The following is a 25,062-nucleotide window of genomic DNA, read 5'->3' as shown; positions in this document are numbered from 1 at the left end:
TAGAAGCCCTATACCTATATCCGTCCTATGCCTGGGTTGGGTCGGGTCAGGTCAAGTAAAGACACAAGTCGGATAGATAAGAGTAGGCAGATTGGTTTTGATAAGTAATTCATTATATAAATATTATAAAATAATTATAATTTTGAAAGGATAATTTAGATTAGAATTATGTTGGATCAGATTTGGGGTAGGACATATCATTATCCATAGTTGATTCGAATTCATTTGGATATTTTTTTTTTTTAGAACCCATTCTCATTCTACATTCTAATCTGATCAGATAAAATTTGTCTCATTTGAATTGAATCGGATCGAATATCTGATGGATTGACTCATACCATCATCCCTAATTATAGAGTTGATGCAGCATGCTATGTGCATAACAAACGTTGCATGCAGAGAAAGAACCGCCGGTTATCAAACGGTGAAGGACTCCGGCTTTTTCTTATTTGAAGAAAGAAAAGAGTCATTCTCAAAGACAGAAAAAAAAAAAAAAAGGGGGAACCCAAAGGAACATAATTGGATGTAGATGTTTTTACCCATCCATGAACTGGCTCTACCCTTGACCATATTGGAAAATAAATAGCTTTCAAGGGTTCATTAACTTTGGCATTGCGGCCCTTCAGGTTTAGGAGGCAGTGAAATATCAAGTACTTTACCTGATGGATCGACATATTTCTCAACACGTAGATAATGACTGATGTGCTGATGTTTTTCGTTATACGATGGTATATCACCACCATCTTAAATTTCTAGACGCCCCAAAGCGAAGCAAACGAATATCGGTCACTATTTTCCGTCGTGGCATAAGGATCTTCGAGGATGTGGAGAATCAACGGCCGCATGTGTAACCCAAGACCGCGAGGGACGCGTGGTCTCAGCTGGGCCCTTCGCACCGTTGCACTGATGTTTCGATTTCAAAATACCCACGTCCTACCATCGTCATCAGGCTACTCCCTCATCCAACGGGAAAAAAACGAAAGGAAGAAGCGGTGAGAAATCAAACCAGCACCGCCGTCTTCTCCTTCTCCCTCATCCAACAAGAAAGAAAGAAATGGAATCGAACGCCTTGATTTGGTTTCGGAAGGGGCTTCGGATCCACGACAATCCGGCGCTGGACCATGCGCGGCGGGGATCGAAGCACCTCTTCCCGGTGTTCGTGCTGGATCCTCGCTACCTGGACCCGGACCCCTCCGCCTTCTCCCCCGGCTCCGCCCGCTCCGCCATCAACCGCATCCGATTCCTCCTCGACTGCCTCTCCGATCTCGACGCCACCCTCCGGACCCTCGGTTCTCGCCTCCTCCTCCTCCGAGGAGATCCCGTCCCTGTTCTCTGCACCATCTTGAAGGACGTAAAAATCTTTTCACAAAACATAATCTTGGAACTCTTTTGCTCGAATTCAGTGTTCCTTCTTTTTTTTTTTTAAAAAAAAAAATTGTTTTCTTGATGTTTTACTTAGTGGAATATTGGAAAGCTCTGCTACGAATTCGACACAGAGCCATACTCACTTGCCCGAGATAAACAAGTCAAAGTGAGTTATTCACATATATTTTTTTTGGTGCAAAAAAAGAAGAAAAAAAAGGCAAGAAAGCTTTGGTCTTTTCCTGGCTTTTCTTCTCGTTAATGATATCCTGCAATTCTACTTGTAGGATTTTGCCTCTATATCTGGAATCGAGGTGTTCTCCCCTGTGAGCCATACTCTTTTCAATCCGGCAGTTGTTATAGAAAAGGTAGTCCCTAGCTCTTGTACTATCCCTTATTACAAGCAGACTCATCAATTTTTTTTTTTTTTTAACTTTTTGCATATACTAATTAATTTATGAACTAATTTTAATATATGGAACTTTGTGTGCTAATTTCTAGCAGTCCATTCGATGGCTAATGTTGTTGTATTTCTCTTTGTTTGTGTTATATTTCAAAAGAATGGGGGACGGCCACCTTTGACATATCAATCATTTGTAAAGCTTGCTGGAAAACCCCCAACTCCACATACTGAGACATACTCTGAGCTTCCTCCTGTTGGAAATGTTGAGGGATATGAATTGCTAAGTGTTCCTGCAATTGAAGAGCTTGGTTATGGTGATTTAAGTCAGGTGTGTAGTTTCTTTGCTGCATAGTTAAAGCATGTACTTCACCTCATGCTTGTTCATTATTGGAATTATTGTTGTAGGAAGAATTTTCTCCATTTCGAGGAGGTGAAACAGAAGCTCTTAAGAGATTGAAGAAGGCTCTTGAAGATAAGGTATGGATCCTATTAAGTTGTCTCACCTTGGTGAATTTCTGTTTTTCCCCATTAATTCACTTACAATGCTGCAACTGAGTTAATTTAACTAGCATAAAGGGCAACGACATCCACTTTCAAGACCTTAGCTTAGATGGACATGGTCTAATGTCGGCATAAGTGAACATCAATAGAAGGACTAAATAGAGGTTGGTTGTGAACAATTGTAATAAACGGTAAAAAGGTGCAATTTTGGGAAAGGAGTGTTCTTAATTCAGAGCTTACAATTTAGGAATTTATATTGAGATAGGAAGGAACAAAGTTTGGTTTAATGGTTTGTTTCATTGGAACTCAAATTCATTGATCATGGGACGACCTAGTTGCAGTTTAATCATTTTTCTTCTTTCTTCTAGTTTTTATATGTTTAGAGAAGCCTCCTAAAGCATGACTTTTAGCTATACGTTTCAACGTAGAAGATATCCAACTCTATTGAAATAGGAAGAGTAGGAAAAAATATTTAAGTTAATATGTGTAAAACCAGTGGCTAAGCAACCTTTTTTCTATTTTTAAGTTTATATTATATTCATGTTTTTCACCATAAGTTTCTCCAAGTTCCCTATTATATATTCAAAGTGGCTACTTGCCAAACTTTGTATTGCATGAATATTATACTTCTCCTTTATCAGATTGTACAATATAGTTATATGAACTCTGTAAAACAGATGCATTTTTCATTCTCTTTGCCTTCAAATATGGCAGGAGTGGGTAGCAACTTTTGAGAAACCAAAGGGTGATCCATCTGCCTTTCTAAAGCCAGCAACCACTGTCTTATCGCCATATTTGAAAGTGAGTTGATAATATTGCAAATTTGCAATCCTGTTGTTTATTCATTCTTCCTTGTTCCTTGATATTGTTCTTCATAGAATGATTGTAAGAGATTCAATAACAATTAATAGCTTTGGAATTGGAATTTTGCAGTTTGGTTGTCTTTCTTCAAGGTATTTCTATCAGTGTCTCCATAATGTTTATAAGACTGTAGGAAAGCACACTTCTCCTCCAGTTTCACTTGTTGGGCAGGTCAGTTTTGCTTCAACTCAACATTCTTATCTATACTGAATCTAGTTTACTAACCATTGGACATCTGAATTCTTGATAGTTATTATGGCGTGAATTCTTCTATACTGTGGCCTTTGGAACACCTCATTTTGATCAGATGATAGGGAATAAAATCTGCAAGCAGGTGAGAGGAACCACACACATCTGTCCAATCGAATGGGATGCTATATTTTCTTAGAATGTGTGAAGGTGAAATAAGGGAGGAAAAGGAAATCTTTTCTTTTTTAAGTTTTCCTGGTTGGGAGAGAGTGGTGGGAAAATATCTTTGCTTTCAATCCACATGAAAAATAGGAGAGGAAATATTAAGTCTAGTTGACTAAGGGGAGAAGGGATATCTATACTTTTTATCTGTCTCAGGGAAGGCATGTTCTTTCTCCTTAGATTACATGATGGTATTGCGTACTGCTCAAATTCCTTGCTTTGATATGGATACAACAATTATAATACACCTATAGCTTTGAAGCATTCCTTGGACTTGTTCTAGTTTCCAATCACCAAATTATCTCCTCATCCTGTCAATGTATTATGGATAGCTTCATCCTTGCAGACCAGTTTACTAGATTTCCTGGAATCTATCTTATTTGGATGTATGGTTTCTTTATTAATCTTAAATATTTTTGTTCTGCTACCAATAACTTCTATCAGGGAAAAACAGGAAAAAAGTATGATAACCGTTGATGGATCATATATAGTTTGTGAATTGTGTTAGGGTAGTACCTTTTTCCTTTTTGTGAGTGTCGGGATGTAGTCCCTTGAACAACTTATTCTCCAGAGCCATACCCATGCTTTCCCAACTCATGAATGTTCTGTGGAGGGAAAAAGATCTTTTCTTACATCATTCCCAATACTTATCTCTCACCAGCTTATATCTATCATCAAGTACATCAAAAGCAAAACTGTGCAATTTTATAGTTTTGTTGAAGCACCATATGTTCTATTCACATTTTGCTACAATCCCTTTTTTTTTTTTTACATTCTACAGTCATTTTCTATTTTTATGTGCCTATGACTACCCATGGGATTCTATTCAATGCTTTTTCAATTTATAGTTCTTGAATTTTCATAACCGAGAAATGCTTTTTTTCTTTTTTTTAAATGCCTAGATTCCTTGGAGGGATGATGAAGAACTGTTTGTAGCTTGGAGAGAAGGTCGGACGGGATATCCTTGGATTGATGCCATTATGATCCAGGTCACTCACTAATGCGTAATAGAATTTGATCCAATTTACATCTATGCACTTATATCAACCTGCCAGTCTGAAGCCTTTTCATGTCCTCGATAGCTTACGAAGTGGGGTTGGATGCACCATCTAGCACGTCATTCAGTTGCATGTTTCCTAACTCGTGGTGATCTGGTATGGCCCTAAATCATGAATTGCTGGTATATCTTTCCCAAAATAAAATTCCACTATATCACATAATTGTGTAATTATGGGGTCAGCATTCAAATTCAAGAAGTTGTTTGCCTTGGGAGCCTTTGTTATATCATAGCTTAGCAAGTCGACCCCTAGTTGGTTCTTTCTCTTGTGGCAGTAAGATGGTTTCAATCCCTGCATAAGCAGGCGTGGTTGTTGATATTGACCAGAAAAAGAAAATATCTCTTACAAGCAGATGTTAATGGGAACAATACAACTTGCATGAATATTTATTCCTTTTCATAATTTACATACTAAGATAAGCAGGTGAACCCCGAGAGTTGCTATCGGATGCCCAGTTTGGCAGTTTGCATGATGAGAAACTTCTGATCGATTAAGAGCCTGAGTACTCTGATGTTGATAGGCTGAACTGGAACCATGTGTGCTTGTTGAAAATTTTAATGATGGACAGGACATCAACTTTTAAATGCTTTATGTGAATTTATGCAGAGTGGAAAATATTTTGTTCTCGGAAATTGGCATATTGTATAACATGAACTTATCTGCTCTTTATTTGATGATTGAATTAAAAGATATATCATTTGGCATGTAGTTCATTCACTGGGAAAAGGGGCGTGATGTCTTCGAGAGACTACTGATAGATTCAGATTGGGCCATAAATAATGGTAATTGGTTATGGTTGTCTTGTTCATCCTTTTTTTACCAGGTTAGCTACAGCTTGTCTCCTTAAACTCATAACTGTTGTATTTACCGCAAGTTTTCCATCATGAACTTACTAATTTGGTTAAAGCATTACTTGCTTATCAGTATAATCGTATCTACTCTCCGATCTCTTTTGGGAAGAAATATGATCCTGATGGAAACTATATCCGGCATTTTCTGCCCGTTCTGAAGGTGCTTGACCTCAAGCCTTTGACAACTATGTGTTTTTTGTGATTCTTTAGTAACTATCGCATGAACCTTTCGATTGCAGACATGCCAAAGGAGTATATTTATGAACCTTGGACCGCACCACTGAGTGTCCAAAAGAAAGCAAATTGCATAATCGGGAAAGATTATCCAAAACGAGGTCAGTTGTCATGTATAGAATTCTCCTTATTGCTTTCTTCACCTTCTTCTGAAAATCTTATGGGACCACTGCATTAGATCAGGATGTGAAATAGGATGACAAGATATGATCTAGAATCTCAGCTTTCTTGGGTCCTGGAGGAGTTTCTAACCATTCTTTCTATGGCTATATCTTAGGTTTATATGATCACCTTCTACTGAGCTGTCCAGTCTTCCCCTCCTTGTGTTATACCTTCTAGTTTTTAGGGCTGAAATCGGACGGAATTCGGATACCAACGTATCCATATCCATGTTTGTTTTTTCTAACGAGTACAAATATGGATATTAGTTAGATGCAAAAATTCATATCTATATTTGTTTTAAACGTATACGGATACAATTCGGATCCTGAATATATAGATATAATTATGGATATAATTTAGATAATTAAACTTTATAACCACATAATCAAAGATATTACTAAATAGATGATAAATCAAATTAATAACATATTATATGGTTGTATATTTTTCTTAAAAATTAGTAAATACTATATAGAATTGCATAGGGTTACATATTGTTTTGGATATTCGGATACGGATCAGATAATTGTCTATTCATATCCATATCCATTTTTCTTTGACGGATATGGATACGAATATAAATATTAGTCGGATCTTTAAATTCTATTCATATTCGAATTGATACGAATATGAAAACGGATTCGGACGGATAATATCCATACTACTTTCACCAGTACTAGTTTTGCATCTTATGTTAGTTGGTTGTATTATTTTTTTTTTTTCCCTTTTGGACCCTCCCATCTGTACCATCATTTTGTTTTCTTAACAAAAGGTTCCGGGAAATCATCTTTTTTATCAAAAAGATGATTGAGATACAGAACAATAGGTGTTGTTCTGTATGCTAAAACACTGGTTCAAAGTAGATATCCGTTCAATCAAAAAAAAAGAAAAAAGAAAAAAAAAAGGTAGATATCCGTCTCAATGGGCCTGGGATATGTTGTCCGAACTCTGGATGACTTGTAAAAAACATTTAAGGAGCGCATGGTATACATTGAATGAACAAAGGAAATCAAGAGTGTTATATTTTGAATATATGGATCATTTGTATGAAGTATAAATACATTAGGACATGGTGCAGAAATACAATGCTGCGGAGAAAAACTAGCTATATATGGTTTAACTGGAGCATCCACATAAATTCCTGGTTATATTTCTCTTCCAGCCAAATTTTGATGATACTCGGATTGCATCAAACTTCAGCTGTGTCCACACTTCGCTTTTCGGTAAAAGCCTGTGACGAGTTGCAGGTAACATCATTGTGGTCACAACATTAAATTTGCCAGATTCCACTTGTCGAACCAAGAATACCATTCCACAGCTTCAGGTAAACCAGCCATATATGGTTTAGTTGGATGAAAGTTAGCGCATGAGTATGCATGCATAAAGAGACCCTGGTTTATATTTTTCTTCCCCCAAAAATTTTGGAACCACACAGATTTCATCCAACAAAAGGCAGCAATGTAGATTCCGGTCATTTAACCTGTGATTAGCTGCAGGCAATACCCTTGTGATCACAACCCTAGAATTGCTTTGCCACTTGTCAAACCATATTCGTAGGTTACCCATAAAGCCTGACTTCTCTCTAACAAATCAACCCCATTGTGGTATTTTCAGTGGTTGTTCATGACACTGCAAGCAAGGAATGTAGGAAAGCGATGGCAGAGGCTTATGCACTGGACCATTTAGGTGATAATTTGGCAAGCAAAGAGATTTCGAATGGTTTACGAAGAAAACTGGACGATCAAAAGGCTTCTCGACCCTCATGTTTGGAACAAAGGAAAATACGGATCAAATAACGCAGCGCTGAGGTAGCAATGCTAATGCCTCGATTCTTGGCCGCTGTAGTTGATTCCACCACACGTTCTGTCTGTTATGCAATGCATTTTTATGCAGCAAACCATATGCTACTGTTTTATGTTTTTTAAGGACAGATATTTATTAGTTAGCGTTGATCTAATGTACTTTCATGCTACATCGATCAAGGTGTTGATCTAACCGTAACCAGGCCTTGCTTGATGAGAAATCAGAGCTTATTTACTCGCTTTTGTACATTTTGTTCCTTCAGCTTCATTTCTCAACTTAAAAAATTCGCGTATCGACGAACATACAGGTAAGGTAGGGGGAAAAGAAATCGTAATCAGCAAAATCTTATAAACAGCATTTGCACTATGTTTCTGCTGCATTGTACAATATAGAATCAAATATTTATTCCTGATAGCATCAAACTCCACTTCCATACAAGCTTTGTTCAAGGTAAAAATATGGGACTCTGTTTGGGTACGATATGGAGAAGAAGGAAGCGGGGGAGAGAACTAGAAAAAAAGGGAACTGGCCCCCCTGTTTGAATATTATGAGAGAGTAGGCATAAAACCTGACTTGGACATTAAAATCAACTCCTCGTTTAAGCCAACTTCTCCCTTGATCTTAGCCAAAAAAAAGGTAACTTCTCATAAAAGAGTGATGTTTGGTATCCCTAAACTATAGATATTACCAAAAATCTGACCCTATACCTAGATTTTGGTTTTTTTTTTTTTTTTTTGGTTGCCTGTACTCAAGTGTTAAGCTGAAGGATAGAGGTCTTCATAATAATGCTGGATCAAACACTAGAATAGGAGATATAGAATATCTTGGCCAATATGAAGGTACTGACTCCAGATCAACATCCTAACTAGAGTGTGTGCTTTAATTAAATTGGGACCCCAAGTCCAAGACCTAGATGTTCTTGCTATCCATCCTATATGTACAACTTTGAAACAAAAACTAACAAACAAGGAGAGGAAAGGAAATGACAGCAAGTAATAGACCACATCCATGCCACATCCATGACATTTTTTTTTCATCCTTCTACTATTAATTAATGTCATTATATAGAACAGATCCTGTTAGTGCCACAAATCTTACATTTACGTCATGTCAAGATGGCCACCAAATCGAGTAATAAATTAATAAAGACTAGTTGGTCATTCTAGGAGCGGCCCAATTCACATGATACCATTGAATTCACTTCAAGACCTGTGTCTGAACCCAATGCGACTCATATACCTTGCTAGTGTCGTGAATTAGGCATTTAAGTTCAGTTCACCAAAATTTGCATTCCTATTGTTCTCTCATCTGATTAATATTTGACCAATGGATAAATATTATAAAAAAATTAGACAACTGATCAACTTATTCATATTTTTATATTTTTTAAAATGAATAAATTATTTTCTTTAGATAGTATTTATTCATAAAATAAAAAAAAAATTATCCATATGAGATGATTAAAATATTTTATTATTAATAAAATAAATATTTAATTTTATTTTTAAAATTTTTATTTTTATTTTTAAATATCCGACCATTCAATATCCAATATCTTAACCATCCACTTTCTGTATGATAGAGTCGAATCAATTTCTTCCGTAGATCCAAACAAAGGTGAATCCAGAACAAGCATCCTCCTCCATCGCCGGTGCTGCCTCAAAACCTGGAAAGAAATCTCCAACTCGCATAACAGAATCCCTATTTCTTCCATCACGTGCAACCCGTGATGCCCAAAAGGACACTCAAAATCCAAAATTTCTTTAACCGTGTATGCATATTTGTTTAGGGTCCACCATCCCTTCCCTGCATCGCAAGGAAAAGTGATCGAAACGAACCAACATTTCCAAACTGGACAAGCGTGATCACAAAGTTATATCAACACTATATCGAAATATAACTTGTCATCGGCCGTCCATTTTATATCTTATGTCTTGAGTGCATCGTAGCTTGTAAATGGATCTCCACAACTAAGCGAAAAACGTAACGGCCCAATCAACGTCTGAGATCGGCTCGGGTCGCTCGGCAACATGGCGGACTTGAAAAGCAAGCGAAAAATCGGATTTAAGTAACCCACTCGATCCCATATTATACTTTCTCGCACGGAAATCAGAAGGAAGAGGAACCAGGAAAAATCCAAGAGTCCGTTCTCCTCCATCTTCTTGTGTTCGCTCGATCTTCTCGCTTGCTAATAAAAAAGGTTAGTAATTTTTTTTTTTCTTTCTAGATTTTGTGATATTAATCTCCTCAGTTAATGTCGTGGTTTTGAATCACGGTTGATCGTTTTTTTTTTTTTTTCCTGTTCTCTTTTCTGCATGCATTCGATGATCCTGAATTCTTGCTAATGTTTGTTGATGGTTTTTATTGATTTCTTGTACATATATGTTTTATGGCGCTTTTTTCGTTTGTTAATCATGAACCGAGTTTTAGGTGATTCTTGGATTTTCTTGGAAATTTGTCATGTGATTAGGGTTCCGACCGTTGTCAGGGTCTGCGTAACTGGATACGCTGACAAGTTTCTGATAAAAGAATCATACATGATATTATGTACGATTCTCGTGGCTCCGCTGATTGATGTTATTGTCGGAAGTTTAGATTTTTTGTATTACTGTTTCCCATTCTTTTTATCAAAACCGATTGATTTCTTCTGATGTTATCTGAGTTTCTTTTCTCTGCACGTGTCGGATGACCTCTGGTTCTTGCCACATACGCCGTTTCTTGTATTTCTGTGCGACAATAGGTACTTCATCCCTTTTTGTCTTGTTCATGAAACGAGTTTTGGATGATTGTAGTGTTTTCTTGGAAAATCTTTCTTGGATATGGTTCCAACCATTGCTAAGGTTGAGAAGAAATCTATTTTTCAGATCTCTTGCATTCGGCCTGCATAACTTATTGTCTTGCTAGTTCTTTGTTAAAAGAATCATGTGCAAGATTGTTTGTGGAGGTAGAGTGTAGGCTTTTTTCATGAAGCCTGTTTGTTGTTTATGCTTAAAGGCTTGTGATTTTATTAATGTTCTTGCAGAAGACTTAATGTTCTGATAAATGATGCTAACATAATTAAACATCACATGTTTTCCCTCTAAGAAAAAGTAAACAAATCTTAAAGTGATAATAACTGATGCTAAATTGTTTCTTTTGTATATTCTTTAACCTGGAATAGTGATTATTATGTATTTTAGGGTTTAATTCTGGTCATTAAGTCAGGTTGGATGCCCTTTGATTTTTTTTTTTAATGGTAATCTTCTTCTGCTTCTTCTTCTTCTTCTTTTCTATTATTTTTCTCCCATGTTCCATGGTCTTAGAATTTGTCCTTTGTTACAACGATTTATATGCTTGCACAATCAGGTTTATGATTTCTTGTTAGCTGGTATATGTGTCATGGACAAAGTTTGATTACTCATGATACATTACCATGATGGTGTCAATCTGGTCTCATAATCTTCCTATTTATTTATCTATCTTATTTTCATTTTTTTGAAATCAGGGTTTACTATTAAGGCCTGTTATCATTGTTATCATGAGATTCAAGAAAGGAAGCAAGGTGGAAGTGTTGAACAAGAAGGAGGTGCCATCAGGCTCCTGGTGGCCTGCTGAGATAATCTCTGGCAATGGGCATAACTACTATGTTAGGTATAATACTTTTTTAGCAAACATGTGTACAGCCGTGGAAAGAGTACCAAGAAAGGTCATAAGACCATGTCCCCCATCAGCGAAGGGTCCAAGGGATTGGGTCCCTGGTGACATTCTTGAGGTCTTGGACAATAACTCGTGGAAGCTTGCAGAGGTTTCAAGGGTTGTTGATGATGGTTACTTTTTTGTGAGGCTCCTTGGATCTTGCGGGGAGTTCAAAGTCCACACATCTGACCTCAGGCTGCGACAATCTTGGCAAGATGAAAAATGGGTTGTGATTCAAAAGGTATCATCATTCAATCCCTTTGTCGACATCATGCAATTTCTACCACAGTTTTGTTCTTGATGCATGTCAGCATATTTTTCTGTTTATGAACTCTATACTGATTCAGACCTGCTTGGTACTTCTATTTTTGCACCAAAATAAATTGCATTGGTTGTTCTTTTTATTCTTTTTGTGGTGTCTTACCAGTTTTGCATTTGTTTTCAGGATTCTGGAAAACCCAATGATAGAATGATGAGCAGTCTGTCAAAAGCAAAAAAATTTAAATGTCAGATGCCTCAGCCATATCTAGAAAGTCATAATGCTCTTGTCTTCTCAAGAGGCACAAAGAAAAGGCCACGAGCCTCATCGCAACCTATCGAGAGATGCAATGAAGCTAGCAGAAAGTTGAGAGCAATTGAGAAAGATGGACGGTGTGAGCGAATATTTGGAATTCATTCCTCCCAGTCATTGGAAAAGGTAGATGCTGTCGCTTCCCCACGAACAGTTCTGGGTGAGCAATGCTTGCATGCTTCCTTAAACAACAAAATGACTGGGTTTTCTAAATTGGATTCACAGAGGGGATTACCAAATATTGATGTTAAATGTTGTCTCATAACAAGTTCAGAATCTAGTGATGCTGAGAGTGCCTCATCCTCTGTTGGTAGTTGTAGTGCCAGCAATAGTCCATATAGATTACCACACTGTCCTGGAATGGGTCTTACTCAAGATTTGTCTAGTCATTCAGACGATGCTGAAATTTGTTGTGGGTCAGGAAGAGAATCATCTCCTCCCACTAAAGAGGTGTTAGCAGCAGAAATTCATCAGTTGGAGTTGCATGCTTACCGTTCCACTATGAGTGCATTCTATGCTTCTGGACCCATAAGCTGGGAACAGGAGGCATTGATGACAGACCTGCGTCTTATGCTAAACATATCAAATGATGAACATTTGTTGGAGATAAAGAATTTAGTGACTTCTGAAATAGGCGGAACCCTCTAAGCTAACCAGAAGCCATAATTAGGTCATGGCAGAATACTTTTTTACTCTATCATCAGGTTTATTTGTTATATTTTTTTTATTGCATTGTAATGTAGGATGAAATTATAGCTGCATCTTGGGCAGTGAACTAGTGTATCAGCTGTTAAGACAGTGAACTACTATGGCCAAAAAAAAAATTTGTATTATAAGCTTCAATAGAGCAATGAATTGTTTATCTTGAAGCCTTTTTGTAATCTGATTTGTTGTTTATTTTTTTTTTTCCTGGTGCCATTTTATGGTTACTCAATTCACCATACATTGTTTTCAGGATTTTAAAATGTTGAAATGCGATGAATGATATTAAGAAATAATTCTGATGAAGGTGCAAAGTTTACTACAAATAATATTGTAGCAAAGAACTGGCTGTGTCTCTTACAGTAGGTTTTATATCTAAGATGATCTGAAGGCATCAACCACCAGCTCCTTGTTCTTTAAGCCTTGTCACGTTATGTGATTAATCAGTGTTGCTGCAATATCCTTAAAAGTTCTGCTACAAATGATGCATGTTTACAAAAAGAAGCTGGAGCTTTCTCTAGCACCTAAAATGCTTTCATTTTACAGAATAAATTAACAAAAATGTTGTTTGGATGGTTTATATGCTGATTTTGGGTACATGCAAAATCTCATTAATAAGTTTATCTCATATATACATCCTTGATAATGTGTTTTTTCACCTTTGGTTTAAGCTTGTGCTCATTGCATCAAAATGATGGAAATCCTCAAGCATGGGCAACCTATCAGTGTTTTTTGCTTATTGTTAATTTGCTGCTTTATTTGCTGTGCTGGATGGGCATCTTGTGAAGTCTCAGTATGATAAGGTGCATCATTAGTAATTGATGGTCAATTTTATGCTCATTTTTACATCCTTAAGATGTCTCTGAATTTGGTCAGTATTGATGGAGTTCTTAGTTTACATCCTTAAGATGTCTCTGAATTCGGTCAGTATTGGTGGAGTTCTTAGGATCAATAATTTTGTGAAACCCTTGACTATGAAACCTTTTCTGTGCCCTTTATATGACAAAATTTTTGCCGTTTTAAATAAAAACTTCAGTGCTTTGATTTCATTCACTAAGTTCTGCTCTATATGAGAGTTCCATTTGGCGAACATATTTGATACTTCTCATGCCTTTTCCAGGGCCAAAGTTGGAGGCTTGTAAAGTATGCTTCCATGGGTCCATGATGATGGTGATGTTTTTTACATGTTGTGGACTTCGAACAGTGTTGCAACATTTCCATCTGATTCTTACAAACATGTCAGCATAAGCCATTAAGTTGGTACCTTCAGATCTTTTAGTTCATTCTATTTCAGGCTTGCTTAGTGCTTGTGATACCTTGTAACCAGCTGCTGCTTTTTGATATGTATGTGTGGCAACTAGCTTTTTCTTAGTTTAGGTTGTAGAAAAGATTCAATTTTGTTATTGTGTCCTGATTATTTTTTCTACTTTGAATACACTTTATCGCAAGAAAATTGAATGGCAATAACCAAAAAAAAGAGTTTTTGAAGTAACATTTGTGTTTGCATGATAGTCTATATTTTTTTGAGGAAAATAGTAGTCCATGTTGAACTCAGCAGACAGAGAATGTTTAGGAGCATGTGGGTGGCAGTGATGCAATCTGGTGTGGGAAACCTTACTTCAAGAAATTTACAGTATTTTGTATGGTAGGTGATTAAATATTTGAGCAAGAAAAGGCAAGTCACTACACATACTGTCTCAACTCATTTATCACATACAAAAATCCTGAAGAAGATAGACAGAATGAAGGCTTATTTTCATCCATTAGTATCATTTTTATACTACCAGGCATAGGATGGATTGACCACAGAATCCCATTATGCTTGTAGAGTCTAGGACTACCAATGAGTGTGTGCTAAATCAATGTTGTTTTGGATAACCCATAGTATAGTAGAGTCAATATTTCTATTGTAGAGTTCATCTTGTTGCAAAAGTTTTTTATTTAATATATGGCTCTTTGAGACTGTTCGGTTGTCAAGAAAATGAAATAAAGGAAACCTAAATCAGTAAAGGAAAAGAAAACAAAGGGAAATCAAGAATTTTCTCATATTCGGTTGAACTAAGAAACTGCAAAGAAAGTTGTAGGGAAAGTAGTTAGGATCTGGTAAGTTATTTTTATTCACTTTGGTTTTGTTACTTTTTCTTAAATTCACTACCTATTAGAGAGGAAAAACTTTTAAGCCCCTTTACAAGAAATTACCATACATTTTCTTTTTACTTTTCTCTCTTTCTTCTAACTGCAAAATGATGGAAAATGTTTTTTCTAAAAAAAAAGTAAGCTATAAAGTGGATACTTGTTGCGGTGTTCATAGGAGAGTAACTATTGGAGGGAACTTTTAACCGTAAAGCATGTTTTTCCTAAGCAAGTATATGGTTGGTATGACTGAAAAAATTACAGAAAAATTATGTGTAAAAAAGAAAACTAGCTTAATATTAAGCTGATTTTTGTATACAAATTTTGAGCAACTATAAGCATTTACTTAATCATGCAAGACTTGTTGATCTTCGAAGTTTCTCGCTACTTCTAGGGGTATCCTGCTTAGGATAATTGTTGGATAAATAATGTATATTGTTTACAATGAGCATTTTCTTCTTGCTTCAGATTCTAAGCAAAAGGAGCACTTTTTTGGCTGAAACTGTTGGTACTGTTGATGCACTGGAATGAACTAAGGAAATCAGAATTTTAGAACATTGATGTTGTTTTGTGACTTTAGTCTCTATAATCTGACCTATGGTGTGCTGCAAAGATTCTAGCATTATCTATTTTCATTAGGAAGGTGGAAATATCAGTAATCCATTGGGGCATGTTGTGGACTTTGTCAGATATCAAGATCAAGATTGGGTAATCTTGCTTTGAATGTTAGAGGATAGACATGAGTAGTTCAGGGCTCACAACGATGGCTTCTTGGACCTCCCTTACCACTTTGTCTTTTCCTTTTTTTTTTTTTTTCCTGCGTGAGAATGGAAAAAGTAACTGTTCCAATATTTGCATACTGTTAAGAATATATAACCTTTAGTAATTGCTTTGGAGATTGTAAATGTTAATTTCAAACAGGAAAAGAAGTTGAAAAATGGGTAGTTCTTCCATGGGAGTGGGTCTGAATTTAGCATCCTTAGATATTTCAATTATAGACTTAAAAGCAAGATTCACAGTCTATGATCAAGGTGAGAAGGAGAATTCTGATGGATATAATTTATGATCAAGGATTTAATTTTAAATTCAGAATTTCTTTGTTTGATTAGCCAGGGTCCTAATGCTTTGAAGATTATGAAGTTGAGGCCAAAACTATTCCAAATTTCAGGCCACTGATATTGACATAATCTATCCAACTGAAACTAATATATTTTGTAGTGAGGTATAAATTGTATGTTTCTGTTTTGAATAATGGCACTGTTCCAATTGTAAGCTAAAAATTTTTATATCATGCTATCTTGTATTGGGTCCTTTAGATCCTTGAATGTGGATGAAAAAAGAAATTATTTTGGAGGTTGAGGTCTAGGTATGCATGGACAAAGTAAAGGCAATGAACTTGTTGATGGACTGAGAAAGACAAGCAATGTTATTTTTGATTTGAAGGTTAAAGATTGGACAATCTAGGAGCAGCAATGGGTTGGATTCCATTGGAGTCAGTCTCCTGTGTGAATACAATGTTGACTTGAAACTAAACCGACCTGCTACAGGATCATCCATGAATGATGTGAACCAGACCAGCATCAGCCCAGTTGATGGAGTCTGATTTATTTATCTAAGAGATGGTGATAGCAAATGGTTGCATGCCAGCCAGATCTAGTGATTGTTGGTAACAGACGGTGGTGATGAGGCAGCTGGATTAGGCATGATAGGGATGGGCAGCATTGATTTGACTACATTGAGTGGTAGGCTATCTGGATCCAGTAATCAGGCAGTTGGATCTGTGTTTGGGTGGCCCAATCTAGTGGGGGACCTGCTGTAGATATGGTGGTGGAGTTGCCAGATTTGTGTTTGGATGGTGGGCTCTAGTGGTAGGGAGGCCAAATCTAGCACTAGCGTGGCCTGATTTGGTAGTGGGTTGGCAAGATTTGGCAAGGGAATGGCTCAATCTAGTGATGGGGCATCCTAATTTGGCAGTGAGGAAGCTATGGCTTCACCTAAAAATTGCAAATAAAGAAGGCACACTCCCGGGCCCCTGTTTCACTAGAAACAAGGGAACCGAGGGCCAAACCCCTCTTTCGGCCCTCTCTCTCTCTCTCTCCTTCTCCCTCTCTCCTCTCCCCCCTCCTTCTCCCTCTCTGCTCTCTCTCCCACACTCTCGCCCACCCCCCACCCCTGTGGGGCGGCTTATTTCTCAAACCAAGGTGCTCTCTTCCTCTCCCTCTCCTCGCTCTCTGCCCCATCTCTTCCCCATGCATTGGTCCTGAGATTAAATTTAACCTAAAAATATTTCATGCAGAGAATCTCCCCTTGAGATCAGGTTTGGTAAACCTGATCATTGGTAGGTTTAAGTTTAACGGGCGATTCAGTTTTTGTGAGTTATGAATTGATCAAGTTATAAATCTTGTTCCATAATGAAAGTTGGAGTTTGACCAACAGAAAACAGCCAGTGTAACCAAGACTTTTCTGGTCCATACTATTATGAATGCCCTTCTTTTGACATATTGGTAAAATTTGATCTGCAGATGCATCTAAGTCAAGATTGGGAATTGTTAACAGTTCATCATAAATGCAATTAACATTAGAAAAGAAATGGGTATATGAAATATTGTGTGAACGCACCTTTTACTTTGGCAATCTTATGTTTTGGTCCTCTCTATCTCTCTCAAGCATGTTTATTCCTGTAAAATATTTTCTTGGTTTATAAGGATGTTTAATTTAATATCTGTTTTATAAAAGGGAGGTTTAAGTTATCAGTGTCCTTTGGTGTGTGATGGCAAATGGATAATGGTGGAGAATTGCACTTGAATGTCAGTTTAAAATAGACAAAAAAAGCTTTATCAGAAAGCAAATTCAAGTAAAATATGTTAATAACATAGAAATACATATAAGAAAAGTAATAAATGGTTCAAAAAATAAATTGGTGCAAATCAAAAAATAATAGCAAAGATCAACATTTTGACAAAAGTGAGATTAGAATCCAAAGGTTGACACATTTCTATTAGGCATTAGAGTACAACTGCAATTGATTTGCATGCATCTTGATTTGACTATATTTATATCCTAACCTAATTGTGGATCTGTCCCAGTGAATTTTATACATATGGGTGGTAATGGCTTCCCAATTGAGACCCAAGCTCTGATTTAGTCAGAATCAATTTGATATATTTGCTTCATTAGTTCATATAAATCTGAGTTCGGTCAAGATGGCTAAAATTGCTCCTTCCAAACTTGCAGATGAAAGCGGAATGGAGGCTCTGGGGCTTACCCAAAATGGGGTGGATGACTTTGTTAAGCAAAGTGTGAATATTACGACTATATATATATATATATATATATATATATATATATATTATAATATAATGAATAAGCTTTGCCAGAGTTAATAGCCAAATTCCTCTTTCTCTTCAAAGCATTAATAGCTAAACAAGGTGTGGCGTGAATATTGTAAAGCATCCCTTTCTTGAAGTTCACTCTCTTTTTTCAGAGTCTTCATTGGTCTATGACTCCAGTATATGATTGATGTATAAAAGGAAACCTATCATGAGAAAGATGAGTTTGTAGTTTTAAGACCAATTCTCCAAATGTCCATTTGTGACCTTGCACTGGCAATTCATCAAGTACTCTTTTTTCAAGTCTGTTATTTGCAAAATGATTCACATAATGATGATGTCAAGAAAATCTGATTCCAAACAGCATATTGTTTGACAGGATCACAACCATCTACAATGTTATCTTTCCTCTTGTGTTGGTCCTTGAAATTGCTTTTGATTAATTGTAATTCATCATCTGATTCACCTTTTGGGTTATCCGTTCAGGTTATGTTCAAATAACTAGCCAAGTCTAATGGCAAAGATCTAGTAGAAATCATTTTATCATTTCATAGGATCACAACACCCCATCAAATGCCCCCTCTGCTTGAATCAATCAGGTATGCTACATATTCTAATTGGATCTGGTCAAGGTTGCCAGTGTGGAGTAGGGATGGCTGCCTTTGCAACCTATATGTGTAAGAGTTGATTAGCAGGCTGTTCAGAAACTACATTGTCAGCTGCATAAGAGGTATCTAAATCCATGCTGACCTCACCTTAGAAACAGAGGCAATATAGAGCTTTGGACTTGTAAGGAGAAGTAAAAGATTGAGATGGAGGATGTACAAACACAAAAGTGAGGCATCACCATCTTATGTCAGATTTGATAGTGAAATTTGAGCCCCAGATTCATTAGAACTCGCAATTAGATCTTTATTTGTGTGACTATGGGAGCATTTGGTGTGAGGTGATGACCCCAAGATCAAAGGTAATATGGGTAGAGATGATGAGATCACCATATTTGATTGCACTTCAGTAGTTCTATGTGGCAGTGATCCCAAATTACTGTACTCCTACAATCACTGCTTAACCCAGTGATCTTAAATCCATCCTTGAGGATAGGTTTCCAAGATCACCCCAGGGTAGTGATCCTGGATTGAAATTTGGGACAATAATGCCTCTCGGTCCAACAAGAAATACGGTACATCAATTTACTATTAATATTAATATATTATATTGATATTACATATATAGTATTCATGGTATATATTATATTATAATATGTTATTAATATATTATTATCATATTATTAAATTATACTTTTATAAATTAAAATAGAAATATATTATTATGCTTTATATTTATATTATGAAATTATTTAATATCCTACCTCTATTTGCCTTATTTTCCTAATCAAAATAAATATTATTATTGACTATAATATAATATAAGTATTAATGAAAATATTAATTCTAGAATCATAATTAATATATTCTTATAGGATTAATAATTTTGCTTTGAAAATTATAACTGGTTTGTCCAAGCAATTCTACATATAAATTGCATGGATCTGCTGCTGCTAGCCATGCATATGTGTATTCTTATAATTTATTTGAGAATTCTTGTTTAATAGTTGTAAATATACGGAATTATCAGGGGTAGTTTGGTATTATATGGCCAGTGAACTTGGATTCGCATGGCATACCAAATAGGTTACCCTTGGATAACTAGAGATCTTTAATCACTGGAATATAACGTACTAAATGCGGTGATCTTAGATCATTGAGGATCATATTCCCCTAGGATGAGGAGCACCAGTAAATAGTGATCCCATTCAGGCCACCAAATGCCACCTAAGGGACTCCATATAGATAGTTTGAGTCATAAGATGCCTCACAAAATTGAAATATTTCATTTGCTTTATTCCATGACAGCAAGAAAGCTATTTAGTCCATCACCAGGGAATCATTAAATCCAATAGGGGTTAGTTCCATTCCAGATTGGGGATTCACTATGACTAAGGAATGATATCATAAAAGATGATCATCCCTTCAATTGGATGGACTTTGCCATTCAGTGAAGTTTTGATTGAGGGGTTTGTGGGATCAAGGAAAATAGGATGAGTTACTTTTGTGTGGGATGGGGAATTCACAAGGAAAGCAGAATTGGGAGATCGTGGCAGGGTAGAATGAATGAAAATTATGTACGGAATACATGTTTTGAATATTTAATTGTTAATTTTCATTTACACAGGTCCTATTTCTTGAATTTTGTAGAAGAAACATATTGGTGTTACTGAGCATAATTTTAATAGGCAATGCATATTGATGCCAAAGAGGCAATGGATACTGATGCTGGAGAGTCTAGGGCTCACTTGCTAGGCGAGTGGGTTTGAGCCCAACATTGGATGCAAGATTGGAATGCATAGGTCATGGGACCATGCGCATGGGACCGTGCAGGGCACATGTGCGACTACACGGGTCGCGGGTTCTATACACACAGGTCTGGGAACCTAAGCTAGGATTATCTTGTAAGAAAATTTTGATGTTAGTTCATGCTTGGGAGTTTTGATTTTTGTGAACTTTTCTTTTTGAGAACTTTTGATATTATTAGGAAAGTCAATAGTTAGGGTTCTTCAAGTTAGAATAGACTTTGGAATCCCATATTGGAAAGAAGAAGAAAAGAGACCTCTTATATTATTTATGGATACCCTCATTGGGGCTCCTCTTGTAATCATACTTAAGATATCTAAGTTATTGATTAGTGGAGATTCTGTTGTGGGAATTATTCTTCTCTTGTCATTTTCTCTCTCCTTCCTTTTGGTGGATTCCTAGAGTTTGTGAGTGAGCATGTGAGAGTTGTATCCTTAGAGTGGCTGGTCATGGTGATGTTTGTGGCCTTGGAAGAGAGTGACTTGCCCCTGCTCCTTCAACTTCCTTCCACTCATTCTAGCACCTTGCATTGCACGTGCTATAGTGGGGTTTTTGTCCTGCCACAATATGTTGCATCATATATCCTTCCTCCAGATTTTCAGCATAAGTTCACACCTAATGTCACAAACTATCAACTTAAACCTCATAAAGTGTGTCATTCAATATTATATATTGATAGCTAACTCAAAATCTTCAATCTAAATGATCCAAGATGAGAGAGTATAGACCAAGTGGAAAACATTAAAGATGCTAGGCAATGGTTAAATCCTGGCCTTCACAGCCGTGTTAGATAGAATTGGTGAGTTATCAAGCTTGTGACCGTGTACATGAAAAGTTAGGTTGTCCTTGTTAGTACCAGCCAATACATATCGGGATGGTGAACGTGATGGCTGATGCCCGAATCATAAATTTTATAAGATAGTCAACCATTAGGAAATATCTGAACAATCATTAGAAACAACAAACAATTAGGGGAAAAAAAACTGAAATCCAATGAAGAACCAAGGTGCTGAACCATTCCAAGTGTCGGAATGGTGCCATCTTGATATTGTCTCGACTTGGTCCCTGATCGAAACCCGGTCCTGGACTTTAGAACCTTGATACAAGGATCATATGGTTGACATATTGTGATTTAAATTATCCAATCATCATTTTATGTGCACCAAACAAAGTAGGCACAAGAAATTGCCTTGTATCTTTTGATGCCATACTAGATGGTAAGTACTTCTAGAAATGCAAAAGAAAAAAGTGTGTGAAGTAGATCAACCCCTGAAAACCCCTCATCCCCTCTTATGAGTGGATTCACAAAATTTAATCCCGGATATGCAAGATCTAATCCTGAAAATTATAGGCAGTTAGTTAAGCCATATTTAATTGTAGTGTTGTTCACCAAATACTGGATTGCATTTAAACACTGCTGGAAGAAGCTGAACTGAATATATTTTTTCTTAAACCTGATTTATTTCAAATTGTATTGTGTCTGAGTTTGAGGAAATCAAATTGGTATAGTAGTTCTTGGATTTTACGTTCTTGTAGCACCATTATGTTATTCTTTTGGCATTGATGGAATTTACCCCTCCATTTGGTTGTTGGTACTGTTGGATTTTACGCCTCCCTTTTGGCTATAGTACTTGGGGATCATTGTGAATCATTTGTTTTCGTTCTTAGAAATTTTATGCAAAAATGAAGAGTTGGAGTACTGGCATTTCTATTATCTCCGGTGGTTGCTTCATTTCATATCTTGTTGGCTATGCAACTGGAAGAATCTGGATTGGAGATAATAAGAAAAACTTTGGATTGATTGAGGTAAAGGAATGTAAGTAATTCTCAGGAAAACACTTCTAATTTTTGTTCTTGCGCACCTGTCCTGCCTCAGGAACAGTGACTGGTGCTGATTGTTACTTTCACTAATTTAGTTTTTGATCAGATCTTAGTTTTTCCCTAATTCTTATTTCATACATTTGCTCAGGTTTTTGTAAGATGCTCTTTCTACTTTCTAGTCCATATTTTCTTGTCCTATTTCTAAATGAATGGCATTTTCTCTGTTGGGATGCAGGGTGAATAAAATGATCAAGGAAGAGATCTACTGGTAAAAAATATCTTATATATCAACAAAAAAAAAAAGCCAATATCAAGCTTGAGGAGCTAGCTTTCAAGTGAGGTGTGGTCATCCATTTGTTTCATGTTATATCTTCGTAACTTCAGCATTTAAGAAAATTCTGGTGTTTATCAAGGATGCCTGCACCCTTTTGTCCCTTCTCTGGCTTCTTTTTCTCTGAGCATTGATGAGTAAACCAAAAAAGAACTCATGGGATCTTCTATATGCTTTTTTGTTAAATGCAGGATTCTGTGTCTACTTTTTCTTTGCCTTCTTTCATTAGCAAGGCCATGTTCGAGTTCATCGTCATAAAAAAAAAGTGATACTTTATTTCACAATTTATAATATATTTGTGTTTTTGTTCTTTTTAAGACCTTTGGTAACCTTTTTTCGGAATCTGTAAATGATCAACATTTCCAAATGTTGAAATCTTATAGACTTACTGTAAATGGTATGTATCCTTGCTGATCAAAATGCCATTTCTTCGTTATTTATTTAATTATATTCTTTTTTTTTTTACTTATATACTTGATATCTTTTAGTTTTTTTAATGCAATATTCTTATTTGGTTTATTGAGTTTTTCATGATATTAAATGTTGATATATTCGGAATATTTAGCAGGAATGCTATAAGAGCACATCTTGTAGATATGAATATCTGCATGCTGTGTGAACAACATATGGTTTGATTTTCAAGTGGCCCTACATCTAGTGGTATGTCAGAGGTGTGGGTGTGATCATGGCTCTGTTCAAGCTGCAAAAGGCCCTACTCAACATGCATGTGTAAATTTATTACTGCACAATGTAGCATTTTGATATTATCTTGTTGCCATCTAGCTGAACTGGCAAAATGAGTTATTGAACTATTTTCAAGACTAGAACCCAGTGTACTGGGAAAACCAATTGATAAAGTTGATAAAATGATGATGATCTGAAGGGAGTTTTTTCAGTTTATTGTCAGGTCTGGCTTGAACCGTAATATAACAGTATCATTTTGCAGGTCTTCTGACTCTTGTGACCTCAAGGAATCCTTGCAATCAGCGGTATGCATTGAATAAGCCAAATTCAGATTTCTTTAAATGCCCCATCACATTTAAAGCTTCTTAGGTCCTGTTTATGCAAGCATAGGGGGCTACAGTTCCAACAACTACTGTATGATGGTCCCATGGTCTCTTGGTAGGAGGGTTGTGACATATTCAGCATAATGTCCTGCTAAATGTACTGATTTTCTTATTGCCTGACCACCTTGCAAACACCCAACGGAAGACCGCAGTCAAATGGTATTCAGTTTTCATGAGTGCTTTCTGTATCTTATTTTTGAATTCAAAATCACGTCAAGTATGTTTTTTTTTTTTTTTTTTTTTTTTTTTTAATGTCTTGAGAAGGGTATATTATTGATGAAATTATCCATGGTGAGCTCACATGTTCCTTGCATCTGATTCTGTTAAGTTTGTAGCTTATCTGAGAAAGGGAAATCAGGTTTGATGGATATGCAGGTCTTCATCTGGCAGAACCATACCTATTTTTCATACAATGAAACTTATTTAATTCAACATCTGAATTCCACTGACACGCTAACGCAAATTCATGGTTCACCTTGTTTCCAGCAGATTGGGTGCATCACAGGTTATATGTCTACATCAACCATGATTTTTTTGAAGAAACTTATTTGTGGGCTTATGTTTGCTAAAAATTATTTTCTAAGCTGTGCTCGTCTTTGTTGACAGGATGCCATAAGTTTGTCATAGCCAATTGTGTACCAGATGGCTGTTTGTCAAGATAATCGGAGTGTGACATGGACATTGGCAATCTTGATTTGTGAATTATTCTTACATAATAACAGGATATGCTGGATGGATGGATAAATTGTCGTTAGTTGATAAAGGTAGCGGTCTTGCAGCATACAATTAGATGTGCTTAGCTAGCTGGGATGTGTCCAAATTATGATGCGAGTGAAACTCAAGTGACCTCCATACGGTCCTGGCTTTTTGAGGTATTTAATTCCTGTCTAACGAGACAAACTCTAGATAATTGAGATCTTCCAGTAGTGGTAAGGGTGGTCATCAACATCCTTAAGCTAGTGCGTGCCTACCGAAGGAATCCGACCGAAAACTAAATGGGGCAAGGTGGAATACCTTGAAGTTGCAAGGTGCTGTAAACCTGTGGATACAATCATCCCATATATTTTCTTTGCTTATTCAATTGGCTGTCTATTTCAAATACTGGAGATTTGCATTATTGTGGTGGATAGGCTCGTCGGCTCATAATTTCCGGTGTTGTGACGGTTCTGATTGTGGGGTTAGTGACCAACTTCTGTTAATAGCTGATAGCGGTAATCTGGAGAAAATGATGGCATCGACCAAGTCAGGCTGTTGCTGTGGTTGGAAGAGACAATCAAGGTGAATTCTAAGGGATAAAAATTGATAAGGAAAAGCTTGACGTCTTATATGTGTTGAAGAACAAAAACTAAATCCTGCAAAGCATTATATGTTCATGA

At 36.5% G+C, this 25,062-nt stretch overlaps 2 protein-coding genes across 28 annotated transcripts; both read left to right on the top strand.

Annotated features, from left to right (window-relative positions):
• The first annotated feature begins 481 nt into the window (after positions 1-481).
• LOC105040199 ((6-4)DNA photolyase) lies at positions 482-7,892 on the top strand. 8 transcript variants are annotated; one of them, XR_012140307.1, is made up of 15 exons: positions 483-1,351; positions 1,460-1,531; positions 1,650-1,730; positions 1,923-2,093; positions 2,171-2,242; positions 2,981-3,067; positions 3,200-3,298; positions 3,378-3,461; positions 4,441-4,527; positions 4,621-4,692; positions 5,306-5,419; positions 5,521-5,608; positions 5,687-5,782; positions 7,006-7,167; positions 7,458-7,593. XR_012140307.1 is itself a non-coding variant. In XM_010916621.4 (14 exons), exons 1-14 carry the CDS (start codon positions 1,055-1,057, stop codon positions 7,637-7,639), a joined length of 1,602 nt encoding a protein of 533 aa, XP_010914923.2. In that variant the 5' UTR covers positions 488-1,054; the 3' UTR covers positions 7,640-7,892. The 8 variants fall into 8 exon arrangements, 4 of the variants coding, with proteins under 4 accessions (XP_073111068.1, XP_073111069.1, XP_010914923.2 ...); XR_012140308.1 differs by lacking the exon at positions 5,521-5,608 and having other exon boundaries at positions 482-1,351; positions 5,306-5,378; XR_012140309.1 differs by lacking the exon at positions 5,521-5,608 and having other exon boundaries at positions 484-1,351.
• A 1,341-nt stretch (positions 7,893-9,233) lies between these two features.
• LOC114913967 (uncharacterized) lies at positions 9,234-24,787 on the top strand. Of its 20 annotated transcripts, none has more exons than XR_012140296.1 (8): positions 9,234-9,846; positions 11,131-11,562; positions 11,767-12,052; positions 13,715-13,764; positions 22,136-22,283; positions 22,524-23,845; positions 24,062-24,191; positions 24,293-24,787. XR_012140296.1 is itself a non-coding variant. In XM_073254961.1 (6 exons), exons 2-6 carry the CDS (start codon positions 11,164-11,166, stop codon positions 22,530-22,532), a joined length of 882 nt encoding a protein of 293 aa, XP_073111062.1. In that variant the 5' UTR covers positions 9,234-9,846; positions 11,131-11,163; the 3' UTR covers positions 22,533-23,944. The 20 variants fall into 20 exon arrangements, 9 of the variants coding, with proteins under 9 accessions (XP_073111062.1, XP_073111061.1, XP_073111060.1 ...); XR_012140297.1 differs by having other exon boundaries at positions 24,015-24,191; XR_012140303.1 differs by lacking the exons at positions 24,062-24,191; positions 24,293-24,787 and having other exon boundaries at positions 22,524-22,628; positions 23,566-23,608; positions 23,694-23,944.
• The last annotated feature ends 275 nt before the right edge of the window (positions 24,788-25,062 follow it).

The sequence above is a fragment of the Elaeis guineensis genome, chromosome 3 (genome assembly GCF_000442705.2).
Source record: "Elaeis guineensis isolate ETL-2024a chromosome 3, EG11, whole genome shotgun sequence".
NCBI classification, from domain to species: Eukaryota; Viridiplantae; Streptophyta; class Magnoliopsida; order Arecales; family Arecaceae; genus Elaeis; species Elaeis guineensis.
This window is presented reverse-complemented; position numbering and strand designations above follow the sequence as displayed.